Here is a 25,555-nt window from a genome sequence, read left to right as displayed (position 1 = left end):
GTCACCTGAACTTATACACCAATTTCAATTTGTCACCTTAAATAAAATTTTAAGAGAAACGTCACATTAATTTTTCAAAATTCATAAAATGTCATATGACCTAACACCATCCAATTTCCCATTAAAATAAAAATAAATTGAACATGCAAGGGGTATTTTTGACTCTTTAAAAAACCCTCATTCAAGCTCCTTATCGAGAGTAAGGGTGGGTGTGGTGAGAAATTGCACAGACGATGAATAAGGGAGGGTGGGGTCTTCGAGGTGTGAAGGGTGTGGGTGAGATTGGAAAGTGAGAGAAATGACAAATATTTTGTGCTTGGAATGTAAGTTGTTTAGGGACAATTTGCGCTTGTAATTTGGAGATTTATCAATACAATATTGTAATTTCCTTTTATTGCTTGTTAAATGTTAAATTTAGTGCTTGTTATGTATAATGGCTTAGGGAAAAAATGATCATACGGCTATGTAAGGTTGTAATTTACCAAAGTGCTTCCAATGTTTCATTTTCATTTCTTTAACAACTAAAATTACAAATGAGATATACCACAAAACACATGTGCTTCCAATGTTTCGTTTACATTCCTTTCATTGAAACACATGAGATCTACCACAAAACTCAAGCAAAAACCAAAAACCAACTAACAACCAAAACTACCCACAATTTCTTCTGCTTTGCACGAAGAACAACCACTTCTTCTTCCAGTCTTGTATGATTCCTCAGCAACCATGGTATGATGGCCTTAGAACGGGGGCACATCTCAGGATCGTACCACTCAAAATGCTCACAATCATTGTTCCTCCCCTATATCAATTAACCCATATATCAACATCGGGAAAACACACATATTCAAACTTAAAATCCAACAAATATGTCAATTCCTTACCTTTCAATAGAATCGAAACCTCCTTCATGGGTTAGCTTCAGTCCACGATGTCTTCACCCGACATGGATTCCTACACTGGCAGCTATAAAATATAACATATTGTCGTCGCGCCATTTTTCTTGCCAAAATCCAAATATCCAAAGCTATTTTGAACCTTATTGACAAAGAACCCCTTTTAATTCCCCTCTTTGAGACAACACTCATCTCTTTCCACATAAGCACCACCACGTGTGTGAATTGGCTCACTTTTCCTACCACGCAAGCTCATTTAAGGGGTCAATGGGAAGGCGTTGAACACAAGGGGGGGCGGGATGGAGTAATATTTAGACGGAATGTAGTCCAGGACTATAAATTTAGCCCTTCCAACGGTCAGAACCAATTGTTTATAATTTTTTTCAAAGAAATTTTATATACATTAAAAATGTAAAAAAAGCAACAACAACAAAAAAAAGTAACGTTTCAAATGGTTATGACCGTCATAAATTCTTTTAAAAACAAAACAAATTTACATACATTTAAAAAGGTTAAAAGAAAAAAAAACTAATGGCTAGCTGACGCCCACGCGTGATATTTTCTCTTCTTAAAAAGTACATACAATATGTTTCGTGCTTACGCTCACGCGTGATACTTTCTCTTCTTAGAAAGTACATACACTGGGGCCACACAAAAATTCGGCATGAGCTATAATTGGGCTACAAGTAGCCTAGTCAGATGGCTAAATGGCTAATTGTAACCCTCCAAAATTGGCAAATTTTTTTATAGCTCATAACTGGATATGAGTTTTGTATTATTTTAGGGCTATATTTAGCCTATGACCCAAGGCTAGAGATTGCCTAAACTCCTTAATATGACCAAGGAAATGGAATTTTAAATAAAAGCAGTGTCCTTTGCTTTTCCCACAATTTTCTACTTACAAGTTTAAGTTAGATTTGCACGACTGTTGGATGAAAGTTAAAACTCCACCAATCCCAGTTTTCAGAATACAAATAGTTTAGAAACTTACGCTCCGGCTCTTTCTCTCTGTCTTTTTCACGAGCAGTGGCAATAATATATTAAACTCAAACACAAAACACGGATGTTAAGGCTCAAACCTAAAACCTTGTCTGGAGGAGCAATTACTCCAAGAAAACTACACTAGTGGTCCTTGCTTTATATATGTCTTTAAAATACCTAAAAGAAAACACTCGGGTGGTCAAGGCAGTACTATATTCGTTGACATAACTAAAAGTGTTACTAAAACAATAGTTCTGCTTGACCAACCAAAAAAAAAAAAAAAAAAACAATAGTTCTGGTAATGGTGTTATTTTACAGGGAAAGGAAAATTGAGAAAAAAATAAAAAATTCTATGAAACTACAAGATAGTACAATATTTGTTGAGGCCTTCTCTCTCATCCGCTCAAAAAGGATGAAAAAAGAGGGCTTTCTTCCTAATGTTAACTAAGCCTCCAAAGTTGGGATTTTATCTTCTTTCGTTTTCCTCCAAGAATGCATAAAGAACGAAAAGCTTCCGCAGTTGGGGGCTTTTTTTCTTCTTCCTCCACGAATAGATAAAGAGAGAAGCCTGCAAGGTAGGCCTTTCTCTCTCTAAGAATATATAAGGAAAAATAACTCCTGTAAGGTCAGTTTCAAAAACCAAATGGTGATTTTCTTCTGCTTCCGCCTTCTCCGTATTGTTCATTCCATTTCCTAAGTTCGTTCATGCTTGAAGCATCATAGGAAATTGATGGCCCAACCTACATAATCAAATTACAAATAAACAACCGCCATATCAGTAATAATTAGTGCTTGTAATTAACAGAGATAAATATATTCAAAAACAAAAACACAAACGGAAGTGGTATGTCCAGAAACGTGTCCACATCCATGGGGAAGATAAAGAGTATTTGTGTCCGTCCTTGTGGCAAGTATATTTTTCCCATGGTAATATGACAAACTTGTTGCTTAAACAGCCTCTTCGCGACCATTATGTCACAGGATAGTAAGTATTAAACATAAAGGAATAACAAAATTATATAACTTAAGTTCTTTACCTTCGCTTTTGATTGAATAAAATCATCTAAATTAAGCGGCCTTAACGCTGGGGATACATCACTTCTGCTTTCCTGTACGATGAGTGACCAAACACCACCAAGTAGGGAAAGTTAAATCAGTAAACATTTTTTCACGTAGCACATAAAGATGAAGGTGTGCAGCACAAGGCTGAAAACTCGGAAAATAACAGCTAAAACTTGTTAGATAAGTTAGATCATATAAGCATTAAAAAAATAAAAATAAAAAAGAGATAACATCTCAAACACTCAAATGGAACCAACCAGAAATTGACATTATAAACCACAAAAATTCATATTAGATGTTTACTTCTACCATATTAGTAAGAACATCTTGGGCTACATGCCCCAAAACAGATATTGTAAGATAATCTCTAAAGGCATGTACCTTTTTTTCATCTTCTAAAAGTTCCTGGACAGGTCTATACGCAGCAGCAATGCAAAGGTTCTGAAAAACAATATTTTATGTGTGAGATATACCACAATGAAATTCCATGATTTACCATCAAAGTAATACCTTCAAATCGCTGCCAGAGTATCCCTCAGTTGCATGTGAAAGTTTCTCAAACTGGAAACCAGGTTCTAGATTCTCTTGAGCAAGAAATATTCTCAAAATCTTCATACGATTTTCAGCATCAGGTAAGTCAACATATATCCTACAAAGCAACCCAACATAACTTGGTAAAAATGTTTAAGCTTGAATTTTTTTCTGTCAATATCAGCAGTACCTACTACCTAAAAAATGAGACAAACAATTGATAAAACCACCATAACCAATCTGGATAGCATTCTTATAAATCAACACACCTTCTTGGTAAGCGACGAATGACAGCATCATCAAGGTCAAATGGCCGATTTGTAGCCCCAAGAATAAGAATTCTTTGACTGTCTTTAGACCTCAATCCATCCCAAGCTGCCATGAATTCATTTCTCATTCTTCTAGTTGCCTCATGTTCAAAAGAACCACCACGAGCACCAAGCAAACTATCAACCTACAATATAAATTTATAACAAGATAGTCATAAATCCAGGGTCATACCCATAACAATCATCAATGAAAACAACTCTTTTTCTACAGTATATAATGCTTTCAATCTCCATAAAATTTCTCAAATATATATTAGGAGGTTTCAGTAAACAAAAGGAACTAGTTTGTTGCACATCATTTTTTACCTCGAAAAGAAAAACTCACCTCATCAACAAATATTATGACAGGAGCAAGCTTGCTGGCAAAGGAGAAGAGAGCCTTGGTCAGCTTTTCAGCATCTCCAAACCACTGTATTAAATTAATAAAAGTTACAAAGACATAAATATCTCCCAGATAAAAATCAACATAAAGCTCCTTATTTGTCTACAATTTCAAGCACAAAACCAAACTCAATTCTCTCTCTCAAAATTGATATTCAAATTCAAATATATCAAGTTCAATGAAGTAGAATCTAATCCTGTGCATATGAAAATTAAAAGTACTATAATCCCAAACATAAGCCAATATTAACTAGATTTTTAAAGCGGATTCAGCTAACCTATAAGACACCTCCTGGAAAGAATACATTAAGTCCCACAAGCACATTATTGTGCATACTAGATCTCCCAGCTTAAGAAGGATAACTTTAATCCAGATTTAAACCATTGAAACACAAAAGTAATCTAGAGAACGTAATCCAGGAATTATACTGTTTGCTTTGGGATGTTTTTTTAGGTGGGGCGGGGTGGAAGAAACATAAAGAGTGCAACTTAGTCCTGGACAAGTGCATACAAGATACACTATGAAGAAAATGCATTAAAAAATAGATGAGGTTCGCTAGCTTTTGCATCAGATAAGCTAACAGTCATACAGAGAAAACGTTTCACATATAATTAATCTTGACAAGTAATGTTTAATTTCAAGCAAAAAACAATTAAGCTTGGTACTTAGTTCATGGAATTAAACGAACCAGTGGTAGATTTTAGATACTGGAAGGCATACCTTTGATGTTAGAGTAGAACCAGTTATACTGATAAAGTTCGCCCCAGCTTCTGTTGCAAGTGCCTTGGCAAGAAGGGTCTTCCCGGTTCCAGGAGGCCCAAAAAGTAATATTCCTTTGCAGGGCTGGCAAGGAAGTTTCACATGATCAGACACTTACTTAAGCATAGAAGAAACTATGGACAAGATTAAAATATATACCCGCAACAAGTTTCCATGAGAGAAAAGCTCCGGTCTCCTCATTGGAAGAATGACAAGTTCATTCAGTGCTCTTTTCACATCCTCTAGAGCACCTATATCATCAAACCTAACACCAATTTCACCGGGAGGTACTACTGCTGAAACAAAGTTGCTCTCATATTCATCCTTTGCAAGGTTCTGAAATAGTTTTCTATATGTTAAAGGTGAAACAATACACAAAAAACTCAAATTGTTATAACATTTGTCATACAAGGCAATTAAACGCATGCCTTCAAATTTTGAGAGGGTTTCCGAGACAAAGTTTCTTGCTCCTTCAAACGTGAAATTGCTGTTTCAAGGCTTTACAAAAATAACAAGAATGGTAAACGTCAGGGTTATTTTAAAATTGAACACACAATATATGACAGATGAAACAAGTACCTTTTGCGAGGCAGATGCAATCTTTCGCCTTTAATGGAAGGAAGAAGGCAAGATGACAAGTAATGGTTTTTCGCCCAGCCAACTACTTTCTCAGCTTCTGAGAAAATAAACATAATAGAATTAACTATTAAGACATGGTCATTAAAAATTTTGTTTGAAAATTCTGCAATATATAACACATTTCTGACATCAAAATATTGATATTGGTAAATTGGAACTCAGGGTTTCTTACTTCGCTTTGTCAAGATGACACCATCAGTATCTACTAGCAACAAGTCCGTGCACGATAACTCATTTTCCTCAAGAACCTGCAATTCAAAAATAATCCAATAGGTCAAAGAGGTTCAAGGAACCCCACTGATGCAGAATGCATATTATTAGTTTTCCTACTTCTACTTGGATTAGTTTTCCTAATTCTTAAAGATTCCTTCTTGTTAAAGGATCTCTTATTAGTTAATTTACTTTCCTATTTCTTAAAGTTTACTTTTCCTTTTCCTAGACTTGATTAATGATAAATTTCCTTACTTTAAACTCTCTGATTCCTTCCCTTTCCCTTCGTCTCTTCGATCTCTAATTCTCCTCGATCCCTTATTTCTTCTATGTTCTATTGCTCAAGTGTTTATTCTAAACCTACGGGCTGTTCTACATCAGTTGGTATCAGAGCCTAGTTGACAATAAGGCAGCCGATGCCCTTAGTCACATGGCTACTATTTTGCACACAATGACAGTTCAGGTAACCGGGTTTGATCATATTAAGACTGAATATTCGTCTTGTCCAGATTTTGGAATTATTTTTCATGAAGTTTCCAATGGTAACCGTCGCGAGTATGTAGACTTTATTACAAGGGATGGGTTCTTATTTCGAGGAACACAATTGTGTATTCCCCGTACTTCTCTTCGTGAATTCCTTGTTTGGGAACTACATGGTGTCGGCCTCACAGGACATTTTGGCAAAGATAAGACTATTGCCTTGGTGGAAGATCGTTTCTATTGGCCGTCGTTAAAACGTGATGTTGCTCATCTCATCTCCCAATGCCGCACACGCCAGCTAGCTAAAGCTCGCAAACGTAACACAGGTTTATATACCCCTCTACCAACACCTCATGCCGCATGGAAGGATCTTAGTATGGGTTTCGTGCTTGGTTTACCTAAGACTAGTCGCGGCTATGACTCTATCTTTGTCGTAGTTGATTGTTTTTCTAAAATGGCACATTTTCTGCCTTGTGCCAAAAATACTAATTGCTTCTTAGGCGGCCAAGTTATTTTTTAAGGAAGTAGTCCGTTTGCATGGCCTCCCAGTCTCCATTGTTTCTGATCGTGACGTCAAATTTGTTAGTTATTTTTGGAAGACTTTGTGGAAGCTTTTGGGTACTACTTTGAAGTTTTTCTTCTACTTTCCATCCCCAAGCAGATGGTCAAACTGAGGTGGTTAATCACAGCCTTGGTGATTTACTCCGTTGTTTAGTTAGGGATAAACCCCGGAATTGGGATCTCTTGTTGCCTATGGCTAAGTTTGCTTATAACAACTCAGCTAATCAAAGTACTGGTAAGAGTCCTTTTGAGGTTGTTCATGGGTTTTCTCCCCGATCACCTGTTGATTTAGTTGCTCTTCCTGAGGCCGCCCGCGCCTCAGATTCTGCTACGCCGTTTGCTGAAAATATTAGGCAACTGCATGATGACGTCCATAGGCAGATATCCATGCACACCGACACTTATAAACTGGCAGCCAATGCTCATCGTCGTCAACAAGAGTTTCAGGAAGGGGATATTGTTATGGTGCGGATTTGTCCTGAGTGTTTTCCTAAGCAATCTTTTAAGAAGCTTCATGCTCGTTCAAGAAGCTTGGGTCCAATGCTTACTTGATTGAGTTGCCCCCAGATATGCATGTAAGTCCCATTTTCAATGTTCCTGATTTATCTCCTTATTGGGGCAACTTTTCTCCACCTATTTCTATGTATGTTGCTCAGGGTTCCACTCCTCCTATGGTGCCGCGTATTCCTTCTACTAGTTCTGCCCCTACAGTTCAGATTAAGGATGTCTTGGATCATGAAGTTCTGGCCTCATCTACTGGAGGTTCTACCCGTTATCTGGTTCGTTGGGTTGGAAGGCCTGCTACTAAGGATACTTGGATTATAGAAGCTGAATTTCGCCAGTTGGATTCCACTCTTCTGCAAAGTTATCAGGATGCTCTCCATGATCTTGATTTGGCTGCATCCCATCCTCCCATCATCCATACTTACAAACGTCGTCGTCATTCGTAATCTTGGTCTACTCGCTGGTGTCGAGTTCTTTTTCGGTAGGGGAGAATGATGCAGAATGCATATTATTATTTTTCCTACTTCTACTTGGATTAGTTTTCCTAATTCTTAAAGATTCCTTCTTATTAAAGGATCTCTTATTAGTTAATTTGCTTTCCTATTTCTTAAAGTTTACTTTTCCTTTTCCTAGACTTTGATTAATGATAAATTTCCTTACTTTAAACTCTCTGATTCCTTCCCTTTCCCTTCGTCTCTCGATCTCTAAGGCCATCTCCAACCCAAGGACCTTAACCCAAAATATCCCAAATTATTGCCCCAAACCTCTCCCAACCCAAGAAAATGAAGGGGAAAAAATTTGGAAAAACCCAGATTTGGACCCAAATACCAGTCCAAGTATTGCCTGGACCCAAAACTATTTAGTGTAGCCCATGCTGAGGTGGCACAGCCCATGTGCATCAGAAAAACACTGGGGCCCGCGCTGGGGCCAGCTCTGGTGGGTTTGTCTGTTGGGCCATGCCACGTGTCTGCTCCTAGTGAAGTGCCTTTGCAATTCAAATGTCTCCTTTTTTTTTTCTTTTTTTTTTTATAAATCTAATAGTAACTTTAAAAAGTGACTGGGCCCACATTGCTGACTTTTGGAATAAAATTAAATTTATGGAATTTCTAATTTTTTAGGTCAAATTGTTCAAAAAATTAAATTATGATGTTATATAAAAAGATTAAATGAAGAAAAGTTTTCCATTAAAAAAATAAGACTTAAACTATTCTTAAACAATTTAATAAAGGTGTGGACTTAAAAAATGAGTCCGGAGGGTTGGGAGAAAAAACAATTTGAGTCCGGCAAAACCCAAATAGTTACTTTTTGGAAGGGGAAAATTTGGGTTTAACCCTTCATGGGTTGGAGAAGGCCTAATTCTTCTCCTCGATCCCTTATTTCTCCTCTGTTCTATTGCTCAAGTGTTTATTCTAAACCTACGGGCTATTTACTCTGAACCTACGGGCTGTTCTACATCACCCACCCCCAAGACAACACCAAATCAGACTAGTAGCGTGAATCAAAAGAACAAGTTAAATGGCACAATACTTCACTGACCAATTGAAACAATTTCAGAACTAAAAAAATACCTCATGTAATTCATTTAAATTGCTCCTCGATATAACAATTCTCCCATCTTCTTCAATCTGTTTACTGAATGTTTGAAGTTCCTCTTCCTCCTGCAAAAGAAGACAAGGAGAGGAAAGGAAGAGAAGATGCATGGAAAAGAAATAAGTACTTGCATATGTATATCTATGATGTACCTATACATAATTTAATTTCAGCTATCACACAAAGCTCCAACTAATGTACCCATCGAGTTTAACACTTCTCAAGAGAAACTAGAATATTCATATTACACCTGAGCAAAGATATATCCATCTAGAAATACAGGAGGCAATCCAATCACTTTGGGCCCATCTTAAGTATCACAAATGTTAAGATAAAGCAAAAATTAATGCATGAAAGATCTGGACGAAAAAACTCCCTAATCATAGATTATGTACAAGAGGAAGTACAACATTTACCTTCGGGGGATATAAGCAGAAAACATTTGTGAATAGCTTATATATTTCGTTGTCATCCGATCTCTTTGTTGCTTTAAGTCCCTCAGTAAGACGCTTAAGAGAGAGAGGCTGGAAACAGAAAATACGTAATTTGTCAATTAGAGAAAAAATGACAACACAATATTTGGATAAATATTGCCTAGAATCCAAGTAACAAGTATCTTAATTTTGAACAATGAGAACTATATAGGAACCCCGAGAGCAGCAAAATGTTTTTGATTAGCCAAGGAGAAGAAAAATAGTAATGATGGTTCATTCCAGTATCATGAAAGCATCAAAGTTGAAATTTGAAGAACTAGATGAGCAAACCATCATTTTTGAGATAACGCTGCTCTATATCTAGAAGGAAATTTCATCAATGCTTAAGAACCATGTGTTGAGAACAAGAAAGAGGAGGATCGGCTATAGATGACCACAAATGTCTAAAATACAGGTTTCTATCTATAAGAAGAACTGGTAATGCAAGCAGCTACAAAATTTACGAGATAAGTATACTCATGTTGACGAAATAACTATACTTGTTGCTTTAAAGGGTAATTGGTCTGTTCATTTTACAGCTCTTACAAATCCCTTTTTGACATTTCATGAGTGGGTAACTTGGAATAACCAATGGCACTAGAAAGACCATCTAGTATTCAGTTGGAAACTGTTTTGAAACGCATGCCAAAACAAGAATGTGAGACTTCTAAGTCAGGCAAGTAAAAGGTTGCATTCTATCAGGTGCTGTACAACAAGAAGTTCAATACGGCTTTAGCCATAAGAGCAAAATTTGAAGAAAAACCAAACATAAAAAAAGTTGGTGCCTTATTTATTGTCAATCAAGAAATGTTGCCTGGGGCCATTATAAACTCGTGTGTGCTACTAGAGACAAAAGAACAGTCAAGTTTAAACAAAGGAAAACTCACAATAATGCAAGTGTTAAAGTTCATTTTACTCCTAGAGAATAGAGGATTACCAGCTTTGCAAGGCGCCCAAAATTTGGAAGTATCATCGTCTATTACACAATATTTGTAAAGGAAAATAGAAGGAAAAGTGTTAGCTATAAATTTTAAATAGCTGTGAGAAAGTTAGCCACAAATTCATAAACATGTAAGGACAAAACCGGATGTATCGGTATCCCATGAAAAGAATCTTTAACACTTACAAATTTCTCTTTCTCCTTTGACCCAGATTCAATTTTGTTCTGCCCACAAATCAAAACAACAGGACCTGATAACCCGTCAAAAATTTCTTGCACCTTAGAGACAAAATCCTTACGATCCGACTTGGGAACTGCTCTAGACAGCCATTGAGAAGAGTCTGGAAAATAGACAATAAGAGGTTGCTTGGCATGCAATACCTGCAAGCAATGAAAATTCAGATAATGTTTATAGATGAAAAACTTCACGCATGAGAACACAAAGTCATGGGCTTCCTATGTTATTTCTTATCTTTTAGCATTGTGTACCGTACCTCACTTAAGGCCTCCATTGCAATATAACAATCCTCAGTCTGAGTGTCAGGAACATGCTCAATGTCCTTAGCTGTATGTAAGAGAAACTTGTCAGTATGTCATTGGAAGAATCACTAACAGAATTTCCATCAACATCTTAATATGCTACATCATGCTAAAACCAAACCTAGTTAAGCCTTTTCTCTCAATGTCATTATCTGAGGTATCCTGATTATAATATTACCGGGATTTATTATCACTGATGAAACTCATGAGCAAACAATATGGTTCAAGAACACAAAACAGAAGATGATAATACCAACAGCACGAGTTTGGGTATTAACATTATGCAAGCCTAAAAGAATAAGCATTGAGCAATGAGGCCCCTCACATGTGTTAAATTGATTTACATTAGCCAACAAGGTAAGATGTCATATATTGATATGATAAAAGAAAAATAAATAAAGTCATAGACCATATGCATTATTAGATAAAACTGGTAGACATCATGCTATTATCAGTTGGCAAATTTTGAAACCACTATTCTGTTTTCTGCTTGCAACATTCACTTGTCCGTAAAAATTTAGGACGTGTCAACAGAAGATGAAGAAAACTCAAAGGATCCGGAGCAAATTGTACCAAGTATCCAATAAACTGGTGGATTTGCAGGCTGCTCTCCTTCTTTCTCCTCTTTATCCACTTCACTTCCTGTCTTCTCTTTAACATCCAAAAGAACAGCAACTCGATCTCCACTCACCTCATATACCTCCCCACGCTGACCCTTTGGTAAAGGCCTGCACAGATGTCAAATTCATCAGTACGAGTAAGAAGATTTAAGAATTATGGATACGCAAAGAAATCAACTGCACATTTATCAATGAACAATAATACTGAAACCACTGCGTACTTAGAATTTTCTAATAGCATAACAGAAATGATACAGTAATGACAGAGACTGCATAAAAAAAGAGTTGATAAAACCTCAATTTTTCTTTGAAAACACTAGATAGACTTCAATTCAACCTACAATGAATCATCTCCGACCGTACTCGTGATATACATGGTCTTGGATGAGTGCCTCCAATTCGGGGCAGAGCCAAAACTAATGACATCACTACTACAATTCACTTTAAAGGCTGACATACCCTTTTATGCAAAAGTTGGCAACTTATTTCTAGCAATGCACTCACATACCCTCTATAAGGAGTCAAAATAGTTGCCCTAAAATCAAGGTTGAGAGCCACTAACATCTTTTTGAAGTATTTAAAATGAATAAGCCTGTTTACTGAATGGAGAGATAATGGATCATGGATATAGACAATAGAGTATGGAAAAAAAAGGGTTGAACTAAGGTCCTAAGAAGGATAATGGTACACCAAAAAAACAAAAGAATTTTGAGAAAAGCAAAAGCAGGACATCTAATAATGTGCTACTGTATTCCTTCCCCTACACATTGGCGACTTACCAACCCACCTGCCACGGAAAATGGTATAAGCATTCCTTGGACCATCAGATGTTGATATGTTCCCCAATAGGACCCTGTATTGCATTATATATGTCAATGTAAGGTGAGGGCGAAGTCAGAGTTCATGTGGGGATGAGATCATCCTAAAGGGCTCTGAAAGACAGACCATAGATATCATATTCCGGGCAGCATGCGTGTAAGTGTTCAATATACAAGACCTAAGAAGTCAGTGGTTTAACACTGTCTTATCTACAGATTCTGGCTAAAAATCCCAATAGGACCCCGTATTGCATTATTTACAAACTGCTGGGAACCTAACTCAAAAATATGCAAGCTCATTAAAAGCCCCAGAGAAACAGAACTGAAAACATATAGTTTTTTTCAAAAGTTGACACAAAGTAGCATCAAAGACTTATACGAACAAGAATCCTTTTAAAGCTCACGACTGGACCCCAGTTTTATCCTTCTAATCTAATGAACCAATCTCAATTATGCACAAAATATCCATGCCTAAAAGGCATTATGCACTGCCAGAAGCCCGGGAAGCGCCTCATCTAAAAATAGGGTGCTAAGTTGTTTCATGAACCTGGTGCCTAATCAAGTCGTATATAATATCTGCTACACCAAAACTATCATCAATAAGCTACACCACCCTATCTTAAGGTTTAGTCACACATAAATGGCCCCCTCTTCCCCAATTTGAGAAGTACACTAGCCTCCTTTGTCAGAATGGAGGTACAATTTTCAATTTTAACTAGGTACAACACATTACTTGAGCAAGTTTTCAAAAAAAATTCTTTTTGAATTCCAGAAGTTTCATTATCCAAAAGATTGGAGAGAAAGTCACATTCATGAGCTTCAAAATACACTTTCAATTTTTTATGAAAAACAATTACATTTTAGACTCATGCATTGTAAGTATTTGAAAACCATGTTCCTTTTTTCAGAGCAACAAAAACAAATGCATTATATAATGCAGAAAACAAACCAAGAATATTCTGAAAATCTATGAACACAAAATTAAGCAAACAAATGAAAGAAATAATTCATGACCTGTTATCAGCTTCAACATGTAAAGAAGGCCCAATGTACTTCACTCGATCACCTGAAAAAGATGAAGCAATAAACTTATTGATAAGAAAGGTTTCCCAATAAAGAATGGCAACAAAACATAATATTTTCCAATATGTTGTAGAAAGATAAACTACTGCAATCAACAGCCACCACACTGCCTCAACTACACTGCCAATACAAAATCTACACTACCCGCACACAAACATATTAACTTCCAAAACTACTGCCATCAAAAGTGTTACTACACCTACTTTGACCATGCCTCTAAAGGATAGAAGTGAGAACAGGAGCCAGAGATTCTAACAAAATGTGTCACTTGAAAAATACCATCAAGAGCAGAAATGAACATGTTTCCACACCAAAAGAGAAAACAGCAGAACCTATATATTAATAAAATAAACAAGTAAAGCACAACTGACTAAATAGAAAAGTATCCAGAAGAAAGGATTTTGTAATTGGTTTCACTTGTAATTTGGAAAGTTATGAGCACCAAAAATGCAGAGAGTTGCGTTGTTACTTCAATTTTCCCAGTGGGGACCCAAAGACATTTAAAATTGATAACCAAAATAACTAATTCACAAAGAATAACCTTTCTCACAAAATGTAGTAGCAGAATAAGAGAAAAAGAATTATACAGAAGAACACTCGAGCACACATAATAAGAGAACAAGAAACATAAAATCTTATCAACTGAGGAAAACACACATCAAAAACACATAAAATTTGCAACATAGACAAAAGGGATGAATCCAAATATGGAACCTTTCTTTAGTGGTCGTTTGGATTTATCAGAAGTCTCAGCAGCTTCTGATTTTGAGGATTCAGATGAACTCTCAGATTCTCCAGATACCATCTGCCACATATGAACCACAGATCATACATCATGGGTTATGAAAAGTATATGTAAGTGCACCTTCGCTAGCATATGTAAATCATTAAGAGCATTTTTCCTTTTTTTCTTCTAAAACATGCCTCATATTCCAGAAGTTGTACTTAACTTTTAAAACCATGAATCTCAATGTAATTAACAAGAAATCCTTTCCAAATAATTGCAGCTTACTTATCAAATATTCATTTTTCTATTGAAAAAAAATATATACAAAAGTATAACAAAGATGAGCCAGATTTGATATTCCAACACCCCGCATATCCGCTGTGAACTCATTGGGTATTCCTCTTAATTTTCTTGTACTAGTAACTACACGAACTCCAGTCGCTATGTCAATGATATATCCATATAATATCATGTCATTCGGCTATTTCATATTAAAGATGTACAACAAATGTTTTTTATTTCCTATTGACGTCAATAAGACCACTACTTGACTTTATGAATCACCGTAATATGATTAGGGTAGAACGAATAAGAATACAAAAACCCTGATGATTCAAAAACCATACCTTTGCAAAGTCTTCAATAGGAACAAGCTTCTTGAGTGCTGCTTCAGCTCTTGCATGCGCATCATCTTCATCTTTATCACTAATATCTGATTTTGCCTCGTTACTACTAGTCCAATCTTCTTCATGATTCACATCATCCTCATTCTCTGAATCTGAAGTACTCTCCTCCACGTCATCATCCGATTCAGACTCTGATTGGCAATCATCACCAAAATCCTGCTCCAAAATTTAACAGAAACTAACTCGTACAAAATCTTACAGTGTGAGTACTAAGAAGAGGGGGGGGATACACATTCAATTTCTTTCAAACTTACATAGGGAGCAAGAACACTGCTGTCAAGCACCAGTAGGGGAACTTGGAGATCTTGTGCAAGAGCTCTAACTAATCTCTCACGGTAAAGTTCAGTGCCTGCAGATGACAATATCATGCAGATACTCAAGACAAATGGTAAGTTGATTATTTTCTATGAAACAAATTTAACTACAAATTATTAGTCACTTAGGAAAAATTGAAACGCACATGGTAATAATTTGATTTGTGGGACTTGGGACTTGTGACCAACCTGGAGCACTCTGAAGCAGTATTCTCCCGCTTGAAGATGTCAAACGAGAACCATAAGTGGAAGTGAAATTTTTATGTTTAAAATGGGCAGCAGCACATTCCACCAAAAGGTTTTTCGTAGGTTCACTATAATAAAAATAATATGTTTAAATCTTCTGATAAGTAATGAGCAATAGATAAGAAAGGAACAATACCAAACACTAATGAGAAGCAATTACTGAATGTAGTAAGGAAATGTATCCCATGAGACAGTTATCTTCTCCCACGGAACAATCCTCCTCGAAAACTCATTTTTGAACTTCTCTCGTCTAGTCAAAAACGGTGACTCTTTCTTTTTACTATCATTGGTAAGCTTTTGACTGTTAAGCCATTCCTTTTGATCTTGTTCCCCAAGTAGAGCATGTGCATCAAAATGCCTTGCATCTTCCCCAGCCTTTTCTTGTGAAGTCTTTCCTTTATCGACATCAGCGTCACTTTTCACTGGTACTCGATTATCCTCGCTTGCATTTCTTCCATCCCCTTCAGAACTGTAGGCACGTAACTGACTACCCTTGAAACATGTATTAGACCTCACAAGCAAACCAGTGCAACTATAACCAGGAACAACACTCCGCAGCGAAAATGAATCTATGAGGCGGCTTCTAATAAAACTACCATGTGAACCATGGTTTCCCGACACTGTTTTATGAACCAAAGATTGAGAAGAACCTTGATCAATGTAGTTTGGCCTTATCGAATATTTGGACAGTTGAAGCACCCATCTCTGATTTCTACACTTTATTCTCCTTGCATTCATCATCACTTCTTATTTCCAAATCTTCCTGTGCTGCAAAGTATGCTCCGATCAGTACACAGTTGAGTTCTAGATTAGTGTTTGAATCAAAATAAAAATATGTGTAGCATAAGGACCACGTGCATTGCATATACTTTCTGCTTTTAGTTCCCGGTTTATAAGCCTTTTTCTTTAATACAATAGGATGTCCAAACATTGTTGCATAATTTTAAATATTCTTTCTAGATTTGTTTTCATGGTTCATTACTTTCAACACAAAACACTGAAAAGCTTTTATGGACAGGAAGAAATATTCTATTCAGACATTCATTTAAATCATGCCTCCGACAGAATTTCAACATTATAAATTATTTAGAAAATTTTCCAACGGATATGTATTCGTTCCTTGATGGATCACCTAATAAATATTCTTTCTGATCAAGGGTTTCCGGTAAACATGCCTCCTGCAGCGTTCCATACGTCATTTGCTTTTTTCACTAAGACTATACGCTATACAAAATTTGCATGCATTTCACAAACAAGAATTTGTTAGGCTTAGACCGTTGTAAGCACCGAAGAAAAAACAAAAAGCAACCATCTACGTATGCTTTCATGATAAGTAACTAAAAGAAACCAAAAGTTCCAAAGTTGGGAATCCCCGCATTATGTTCCTCTCCTTTCTTAGCAACCAAACAGAAGTGAGGAAACATTATTCGTCAATACGTAACAAAAAGAACAGGAAGAGATAAACATAATTACGTAAAAAGTTCGACACATTCAAATCCATTTGAGATAATAAGTGTGTTCGTGAGAGCTAGAGAGGTACCTTATTTTGCTGGTTTCTTCAAACCCTAGATTGGTCCGTGGCCATGAAAAAGAGAGAGGGAAAAGAAAAGAGAGACAGAGGAGGTAAAAGGGGAAGCGAAAGATGGTCCTAGACGACCGTTTTAGTGGAAAGGAGAAAGAAGGGGTGAGATAAGATCTAGGTCCTTCCTTCTCACTTCTCCGGGCTCCGAAACCGTAAAGGGAGCGAGTGCGTGCCACTGCCCGCGAGTTCGATGAGTTTTAACTCTTCAGTTTTGGTCCGCCCTGTCCTTTTTCCATTCCATCCATCCATCCATCTCTAGGTTTGGTTTTTTTGGTTTTTTCGAGAAAATCTAGGTTTGGTTTAGTTTGGGTATGATGAGGCCCGGGTTTTATATGGGTTGGAGTTATTGCTCACTTCATGGCCCAACGTTTGGTTTCTAACGTGTTTTAGCCCAAGCTCAAGACTTGGATTGTGGTGGTGGAGCCTGTAAGAGCATTTCCAGCAAGGGGACCAAGGTGAGGGCTGGGGGGGTTTGGTCCAAAATGCTGTTTCCAGCAACAAAAGGACGCCCGGGCAGATGGGGGACCCCAGTGAACTGGGCTGGCCCGAGTGCCAGTCCGAGTTTTTGTGCTGACGTATGCGCCAACTTTAAAAAAATTTGACGCGCCCGCTACAGTGCCGCCAACAACTCTCTTCCATGTGGGGCGCGCTAGGCTCTCCGATCAACTTTTTTCCAACAATCCAACCGCAGCCAATTTTTTTGCAATAAAAAAATACCAAAACATTACTGATTTTTTTTTCTATAAATACCAACCAATACTCTTCACTTTTAACACCAAATCCTCATACATTTTCTTCTCCTTCTACTATTATTCACTTTCTACTCAATATTTTTTTCACTTTCAAGTATTTTTTTTTTTTCTCTATCATACTATGGCTTCTTCTATTGAAACCGGAGGGGCATGGAGCATGATGGAAGATGTTTTGTTGTATGAGTGTTGGGTCCAAATTAGTCATTGTCCCATAACAGGCAATTATATGAAATTCTGTCATAGGTGGAGAAAAATTCATACTGAATTTTGTGAAAGATCGGGGGGTTCGACTCGTACTGAAATGACATTATCTAGTAGGTGGAAAATTCTCAATAAAGAGTTGGCGAAATGGAGAGATGCCTTGGCAAAAGCGATGGACAACCATAGAAGCGGGGAAAATCGTAGCAATGAGGTAAATTATTTGTAATTTTTGTTTTATTAATTTTAATCTCATATTAATTTTTATTTAAATGTTTCTTACAATTTCTATAGTTTGTTAATATTTCTTGTATTTTCAATATTTATTTAAATGTTTCTTGCAATATCTATATCTGTTTTAATATAGATATTGCAATTCCAATAAATTGTTAAAATTTCTTGCATTTCCATTATATATATATATATATATGATGCAAGCACAAATTTGGTATGGTGCTACTGGGCAAGGCAAAAAAACTTTCAACCATACCCAATGTTGGGAGGCGGTGAAGAATTGTAAGAGATTCTGAATTATTCCAACGAGTCCGACGGTGGTGTTGAACGAGATGCCACTCCATGATTCACGGGCATCGGATTCGCCTATGGATTCCCCGATAAGTCAAGACTCACCCATCGAAAAGGAGTCTGGGCCTATTGGGAGGAAGGCGGCGAAAGCGAAGAGAGGGAGTAATTCTACTAATGCATATAAATTTTTAGAGGAAATTTCAAGGAAAAATGCCATAAGACTTGAAATAGACATGAAAACCCAAGAAAACGAGAGGGCAATTCAATTAGAATATGCAAAGGAAAGGGAGTATATGAGCAAAGAAAAGATTGAAAAAAAGGATCGGGAAACTATGGCCGTGGATACAAGCCATATGTCCCCCGAAACAAAACAATTTTAGAAACTAGAACGAAGGGATGTTATAAGACGAAAACTTTTTAGTGACGATGGACCTAGCAACACGGATTGGTTAAATAATCAAAACCATTAAGTTAGTTTGATTGCCTTTCATTTCATTGTATTTTAATGTTTTGTTTAAAAAATTAGTTGTAATTCATGTATTTTATTTTATTAGTTGTATTGATTTTCTTTTAGTGAATAAAGAAAACATTCTTTATTTTATCTGAAATTTGAAACCGAAAATCTTATCCGAAAATTTTATTCGATTATGAGATATGAATAATATTGACACATAGGAACCCAAAAATCTTATCCAAAAATATTATCCAAATTAATTGTTTATGTAAAAAAAAGTTGTGAAAAAAATAAAAGAATAAAAGGTATTTGTCATGGCAAAGGGCAATTGCTAGAAACACACATTGCTTTTTGCAAGGGCAGCCACTATTCAAATGAATAGTAGATGCCCTAGGCCCCCCTTGCCATGGCTAGGGGCAAAATGCTGGAAGTGCTCTAAGATAAGAGCACTTCCCTGGCCTTAGGCCCTGTCCTGCCCGGGCTGGAGGCAACGGTTGGAAGGGCTCTAAGAGTCCTTTCTCTCTCTCTCTCTTCATATTTAAGAGCTCATAGAGGTCTCTTTATTTTAGGAGATAGATAAGAAGTATAGTTGTAATTGTATATTCCCAATTTCTCCCTAAAATTTGTTTAAACAAGTGGTTTAAATAGCCCATTGTGAATACTCTAAGAAAAATAAGACTATAAATAAAATGTGAGAAAAGATAGATTTCTTCCCCCTTTCTTTACTTTTCTCTCATAGATTTCTTCCCCGTTTCTTTACTTCTCTCTCTCTCTCTCTCTCTCTCTCTCTCTCTCTCTCTTAATAACTTCAAATAAAAATATCCTAAAAACAAAATGACATAGATTCAATGTCATTGTCATCAAAAGCGACAAAAATTAATTTATAAACATCATCATTTCATTCATAATACTTTTTGAGTTTAAATTCTTGTAAAACAGAAAAGAAAAAAAGAGGCTATAGCTAACACCTTTTTATTACAGATTTTTAGACAACATCAAACTAGAAAGTGGACAAATCAACGATTACACAATCGTTAGAACAGCAACCAATCAACCGAAAGCAGGCAAATGAAGCAGAGAAAGAGACTCATAAAGAGTTATTTGCATTGGATAGAGCTTTCCTCCCCCAACTGCCAACTCCATTTAATCTCTAAGACTTGGAGAGAATGGTGGTTTCAGCGATCATGGAAGTCACTACGTATGGATCCATGTTGGACGCCGGCCTTCGGTCCTCAAAATATCCTGAAATTTGTGAAACCACAGATTAAACAAATATGTCCAGGTTGACAGTAGGTGGCGAAGACACATACCTTTCCCAGCTTTTTCAGTATCACGACCAACACGGACGGAGGCTCCCCTGTTTGCCACGCCCTGTGATTTTACAATGCAAACTTGAGTGCTGAATTTAAAAAGATTAAAAGTAAAACATGATTTCAACAAAAACACAAGAAGAAATGTTGATCTTAGCAATGTGACATGAATGTTTTATAACTATATATTTAGCTTACCCAAGAGAAAGTGTGGATGTCAGCAGTCTCATGGCGACCAGTCAATCTCCTCTCGTTGCCTTTTCCATATGCAGCAATGTGCTCCTTGTGGCACAAACTCAGTTTCTCAATCGCCTTCTTGATCACATCAATTCCACCATCATTTCTCATTGACTTGGTACTGAAAGGAATAACAATAGTCAGTGACAATTATTCACACAATTGACATGCTCTTTACTTAGAGGGCTCATCATCACATGTAATGTGATGTAAAATTACATTCGAATCCAATTTGAATTGAAAATTGAAGGAACCCTACCTGTAGTTAGTGTGAGCGCCAGCACCGTTCCAGTCACCCTGGATTGGTTTTGGGTCCAAAGAAAGAATAACTCCTGCAATTTCTGTGATTCTCTGTTTTGTCAAGCAGATCAACATATTATTAACACAAAGCCCTTCCATATCATATACAAAAGAGCAGAGCAGACAGATCTGTAATGTGTATATGTGGTTTGTTTACCTCAAGGATGTATCTAGCAGCCCATAGTTGATCTCCAGCAGCAATACCAACTGTAGGGCCAACTTGAAACTCCCACTGTTGGGCAACAGCAAACCAGGACAGATTAGAAGTTACAACAACAGGTTTTATGCTGAAATTTGCAATAGCAACCAAAGGTAAAAGCATTGAGCATATAGATAACCTGGCCTGGCATAACTTCAGCATTGATTCCACTGACGTTGATACCGGCAAAGAGGCAGGCCTTGTAGTGTGAATCCACAATATCACGGCCGAAGGCCTTGTCAGCCCCGGCACCACAATAGTAGGGTCCCTGCATGGATACAAGAAACAAAGTTGCTGCTATGTTTAGGAAACTTCTTTTCAAGCATAATAATAATATATTAAGGCATAAAATTTGTAAGAAGCTGTTGATGGCAATCAGATTGAGATCAAATTAAGTACCTGTGGACCTGGGAAGCCACCCACTGGCCATCCAAGAGGCCATTTAGTATCCTTCTGAAGAAGAGTGTACTCCTGCTCAATGCCATACCTAAACAATCACAAAACTTCACAGTAAAGGTTTTGCTGCATATACCATGTTACTATCCTTCTACCCACAACAAATAGTTCTTATTTATTATACCTTTTGTAAGTATAATGATTGTATTTGTGTTGCATTTGGACAAACGATTGTATTTGTGTTGCATTTGGTTGAACTCATTTTCTGAGTTCACTTTGGTATAAATGAAACTCGATTCCGAGTTACCAAAAAAAAAAAAGGTTGCTTTTGTTATATTGGGCGTTTGTGTTTCGGTTCAACAACTACAGCTTGGATTGGATGGGTCGATCCAACCCAAGTGATTATTTAGGATTCACAAAACTAATCCAAAAAAATTAAGCTGGTCCCTTCCCGACATACATTTACTAATATGATGATTACAATACAACGGGCGTGAGACAGTCATAATAATTAATTCACTTTAATAAAGGGTAATGCCTTGTTAAAGTCAGTCAATAGTGACAAAAGTGCTGGCAAGAACAAGTCAAAATGATGGAGCCATCGCATTATCTTTAAGACTATTATAACCCATCCTTTATTATCAATTTAAGGTATTTGCTTTGACCTTATCTAATCCTCGGCCAATCTATTCTGTAAAAAAAATTGCACATGATTACCACCTAACCCACCTACCCACCTACCCACCTACCCACGCTTGATAATTTAAAACCATCAAAACCTGCAATAACTTAAGGATACTGTTTGTCTCCTTACTTATAAGGAGATACTTCTTTTTTAGTTTGACGTATAAGCAAAAATAATTTATAAAAAATAAAAACTTATGCGCACATGAAATACTGTTATTGACAAGAATGTAAGAGCTCCTCCTTAAGTATTTTTCATAACTTAATAAGTGCAAACCATAATGGTCAAACTTATTTTGTATCCATCTTGTACCCCTAGAAATTGGCCCACCCCCACGATCACCTAACCCCTAGGAATGGCATATTTGTGATTCCCACCAGTAGTTGCTAAATTAGAATAACATTAAGGATACACCACATCATTGTCACCCAAAAAAATAAATTTTAATTCCTATACATGAGCAATTTAATTCCGTAGGGTCAGGGTGGATGGTTGTAGAAAACAAACCTCGATACCAATTTTGCAGTATACAACGATTAATTAGTTAATTAATACGCTATAATATTAAAATTAAAGTAGGAGATGGTAGTACCAAGGCTCCTCGGCGACAACGTCGGGGTGACTGAATATCTTGGCAGCATTGAATCTCTTGTTGGTGGGGATTGGCACCCCAGCCGGTGTGTACGCATCGCATATGACCTATTTCAATTCGAGAAAAGACAATATTACCCCTCGACTTCTTTTTATATTATGATATATAATCGAATTCATATAGCCAGCCTGGGGATATGCAAATGTTTACCAGGACGTTCTTTCCTCTTCTGAATGGGTCCTTGAAAATAGCCTGGGGACTGAACCAGCCAAAAAAAGTCCAAATAAATTTTTATTTTTAGGAAAGAAACTCACAAATATGCTTTTGATCATGGCCGTTGATCAGGATGATCATCACAATAAATTAAGGGAAGTGGGAGATCGTGGTGATTGCGATTGAAAATGATATATAGATATATAAATATATTTATATACATACTACAAGATGACTTCACTGTCGTCTCCTGGGGCTTGGTCGGTGCTTGAACCGTCGTAGTTCCACTTGGGGAGTTTTGCTGGGTCCGTCACCGGTCCGGGCAGAGTCTGTTTAATATATATACATTCATCCACCAATCATTTAATTTGATTTTAATACAAATTCAATTTAATCAAAAGGATCCAAGCACAAAAAATCAAAAAAAAAAAGAAAGGTGCAAGAGTGAAGAAGAAGGCCGTACCCTTGCTTTGCTTCTCAAGTCCAAACCAGATCCACCAATCCTATAACGAAAACAGACAGGGTCACACAGTGCGTACGTTAATAATTTACCGGATGATAACATTTTGTTACTTCAAAATAAAAAGCGAGAGAAGAGGTAGCTACCATATGTATTCAGCGATGATCTTCTCAGTGGAATCAGAGAGATTGAGATTGATGAGATCAGAGAGGAGAGACATGATGATGATGATGATGGGTAGGCTGAGAAATTGGGAATGGAATAGAGAAAGGCAAATGCGAGAGAGATATGGAGAAAAATGGGGGGTTTTGGTTTGGGTGTTTAAGTAGGTGACAAAGTCTGCCACCTGATAATTAATTCATTTTCCAGATAAATAAATAAAAATATAAAAAAGGGAGCAAATATGTAAGGAACTAAGGATAATTTCATCAGGGAGAAACTTCCGAGGATATGCATTGTAACCAAATAAAGGATTGCGGAATCCCCAAGATACTTGAGAATATTTAATTATGGATCAACCCACACATGCCTAATTCCGGTTTTAATTTGTAAATGAATCTTTCATTATGTTAATATTCTTTTTCCAACAATATTTTTCTATAATCGGTAAAAAAAAATTGGCCCTTTTATATTCTTTTAATACTAATTCCTTAAATGATTGTATTTTTACTTTTTTGGCTGTTTAAATTTTTACTATTTTTTTAAATATTAAGGAAAAGACTTATATAATACGTGTATTGTTGAAAAATATTGGAAACATATGTATTGCACATGAAAAGTGCCTATATACGTGTGTAATTAAGAAACATATGAAAAGTTCTTTTTTTCCTAATACATATGTACGTATATTGCACACAAATTTACTAATCAGACTATATAGTAAGAGTAATGCTATTTAGACACACAACAATGACCATCTTAGCTGACCACCTTATGTGCGAAGACTTTTTTTTTTAATCACACGCGCTACGCGAGACTTACAAAAGTTTAGTAAATATTTTTTTCGCAATTGTATTTATATAGATGTCTGTTTCAACAGTTTCTTATTTTAATCGTGCGCGTGTGATAAATCATCATATGAAAAGTTTTCTTTTTATTGCCCGTATTTTTCTAGAAATCCATTTTAGCAGTTTACATGCTATAAAAGAAAATAAAAAGTAACTGCTAAGATGGACGTCTAGAAAAGTACGGGTGATAAAGGAAAATTTTTAAGACGACTATTTATCACATGCGTGCGATTAAAATATGAAACTGTTGAAACAGACATCTATATAAATACAATTGGGAAAAAAATATTTACGAAACTTCGTAAGTCTCACGTAGCACGCGAGAGGCAAAAGAGCGTGTTTGTTAATCTATATATCTATATATATAAAGCAAAAGGCAGAAAATAGTAAAACATTCAAAATATCATAAAATATGTCACACCCCGGACCGGCTCCGCCGTAGCAGGATATTGTCCGCTTTGGGCCTGGCTACATTCTCACCAGCCCGCACGGTTTTGTTTCTGGGAGCTCACGAAGCAACTTCCCAAGGTGGTCACCCATCCTGGGATTGCTCCAGCCTCCAACTCGCTTAACTTCGGAGTTCTTACAACTCCGAAGCCAGTGAGCTCCCAAAAGGCCTCGTGCTATGAGGATGCGAGGTATGCCATATAAGGCACATCACCCCCTCTCCGTTTGGTCGATGTGGGATCTCACAATCCACACCCCTTAAGGGATCCGACGTCCTCGTCGGCACACTCGCACCACACGGCAGAGTGGCTCTGATACCAAACTGTCACACCCCGGACCGACTCCGCCGTAGCGCGATATTGTCCGCTTTGGGCCTGGCTACATTCTCACCAGCCCGCACGGTTTTGTTACTGGGAGCTCACGAAGCAACTTCCCAGGGTGGTCACCCATCCTGGGATTGCTCCAGCCTCCAACTCGCTTAACTTCGGAGTTCCTACGAACCAGAAGCCAGTGAGCTCCCAAAAGGCCTCCTACTAGATGGATGCGAGGTGTGCCATATAAGGCACATCACCCCCTCTCCGTTTGGTCGATGTGGGATCTCACAAAATACCCTTGGTTAATTTAGAGATTAAGAATTGAAATTATTAATTAAATGAAGATAATATGGTAAATTCACATTTTTTTCATATTAAAAAAATTAAAATTAAAAACAAAATCAGATATATGTCCTACTTTTATGGAACATAATTACTCATGTTATTTTTTTATTTTAAAAATAAAAGAAAAAAGAAAAAAGAAAACCAATTGGCACATGCCGCATGTGCCAA

General features: G+C 36.9%; 2 protein-coding genes across 5 annotated transcripts; both read right to left on the bottom strand.

Annotated features, from left to right (window-relative positions):
- Positions 1–1,905: 1,905 nt before the first annotated feature.
- On the bottom strand, positions 1,906–17,172 carry LOC117629947. Of its 4 annotated transcripts, none has more exons than XM_034362630.1 (25): positions 16,912–17,172; positions 15,532–16,139; positions 15,315–15,439; positions 15,066–15,160; positions 14,752–14,967; positions 14,113–14,203; positions 13,330–13,381; positions 12,285–12,350; positions 11,451–11,605; positions 10,832–10,902; positions 10,524–10,718; positions 10,335–10,373; positions 9,341–9,448; positions 8,903–8,992; positions 5,752–5,827; positions 5,520–5,616; positions 5,369–5,438; positions 5,100–5,276; positions 4,902–5,024; positions 4,125–4,208; positions 3,740–3,924; positions 3,450–3,588; positions 3,321–3,380; positions 2,915–2,986; positions 1,906–2,617 (listed from the first exon to the last, which is right to left on the bottom strand). In XM_034362630.1, the coding sequence occupies exons 2-25, from the start codon at positions 16,110–16,112 to the stop codon at positions 2,510–2,512; spliced, it is 3,075 nt and encodes a 1,024-aa protein (XP_034218521.1). In that variant the 5' UTR covers positions 16,113–16,139; positions 16,912–17,172; the 3' UTR covers positions 1,906–2,509. The 4 variants fall into 4 exon arrangements, with proteins under 4 accessions (XP_034218521.1, XP_034218528.1, XP_034218538.1 ...); XM_034362637.1 differs by having other exon boundaries at positions 15,532–16,134; positions 16,912–17,145; XM_034362647.1 differs by lacking the exon at positions 12,285–12,350.
- A 2,586-nt stretch (positions 17,173–19,758) lies between these two features.
- On the bottom strand, positions 19,759–23,667 carry LOC117637251 (glutamine synthetase nodule isozyme-like). The gene is made up of 12 exons (XM_034372097.1): positions 23,421–23,667; positions 23,278–23,317; positions 23,040–23,143; positions 22,812–22,860; positions 22,602–22,708; positions 21,328–21,415; positions 21,068–21,196; positions 20,887–20,961; positions 20,689–20,780; positions 20,391–20,550; positions 20,193–20,253; positions 19,759–20,124 (listed from the first exon to the last, which is right to left on the bottom strand). Exons 1-12 carry the CDS (start codon positions 23,492–23,494, stop codon positions 20,033–20,035), a joined length of 1,071 nt encoding a protein of 356 aa, XP_034227988.1. The 5' UTR covers positions 23,495–23,667; the 3' UTR covers positions 19,759–20,032.
- Between the last annotated feature and the right edge of the window lie 1,888 nt (positions 23,668–25,555).

The sequence above is a fragment of the Prunus dulcis genome, chromosome 1 (genome assembly GCF_902201215.1).
Source record: "Prunus dulcis chromosome 1, ALMONDv2, whole genome shotgun sequence".
Classification (NCBI taxonomy): domain Eukaryota; kingdom Viridiplantae; phylum Streptophyta; class Magnoliopsida; order Rosales; family Rosaceae; genus Prunus; species Prunus dulcis.
This window is presented reverse-complemented; position numbering and strand designations above follow the sequence as displayed.

Bases quoted from the DNA above. Each gene is read 5' to 3' on its own strand.
- LOC117629947 (XM_034362630.1), bottom strand. From the start codon at position 16,112: ATGATGAATGCAAGGAGAATAAAGTGTAGAAATCAGAGATGGGTGCTT. The intron at 10,903-11,450 runs GTACAATTTGCT...TCTTACATACAG, and splicing joins ACCAGTTTATTGGATACTTG to CTAAGGACATTGAGCATGTT. The intron at 2,618-2,914 runs GTAAAGAACTTA...TTGATTATGTAG, and splicing joins TTATTCAATCAAAAGCGAAG to GTTGGGCCATCAATTTCCTA.
- LOC117637251 (XM_034372097.1), bottom strand. From the start codon at position 23,494: ATGTCTCTCCTCTCTGATCTCATCAATCTCAATCTCTCTGATTCCACT. The intron at 23,144-23,277 runs GTACGGCCTTCT...TATATTAAACAG, and splicing joins ACTTGAGAAGCAAAGCAAGG to ACTCTGCCCGGACCGGTGAC. The intron at 20,254-20,390 runs GTAAGCTAAATA...GTAAAATCACAG, and splicing joins ACATCCACACTTTCTCTTGG to GGCGTGGCAAACAGGGGAGC.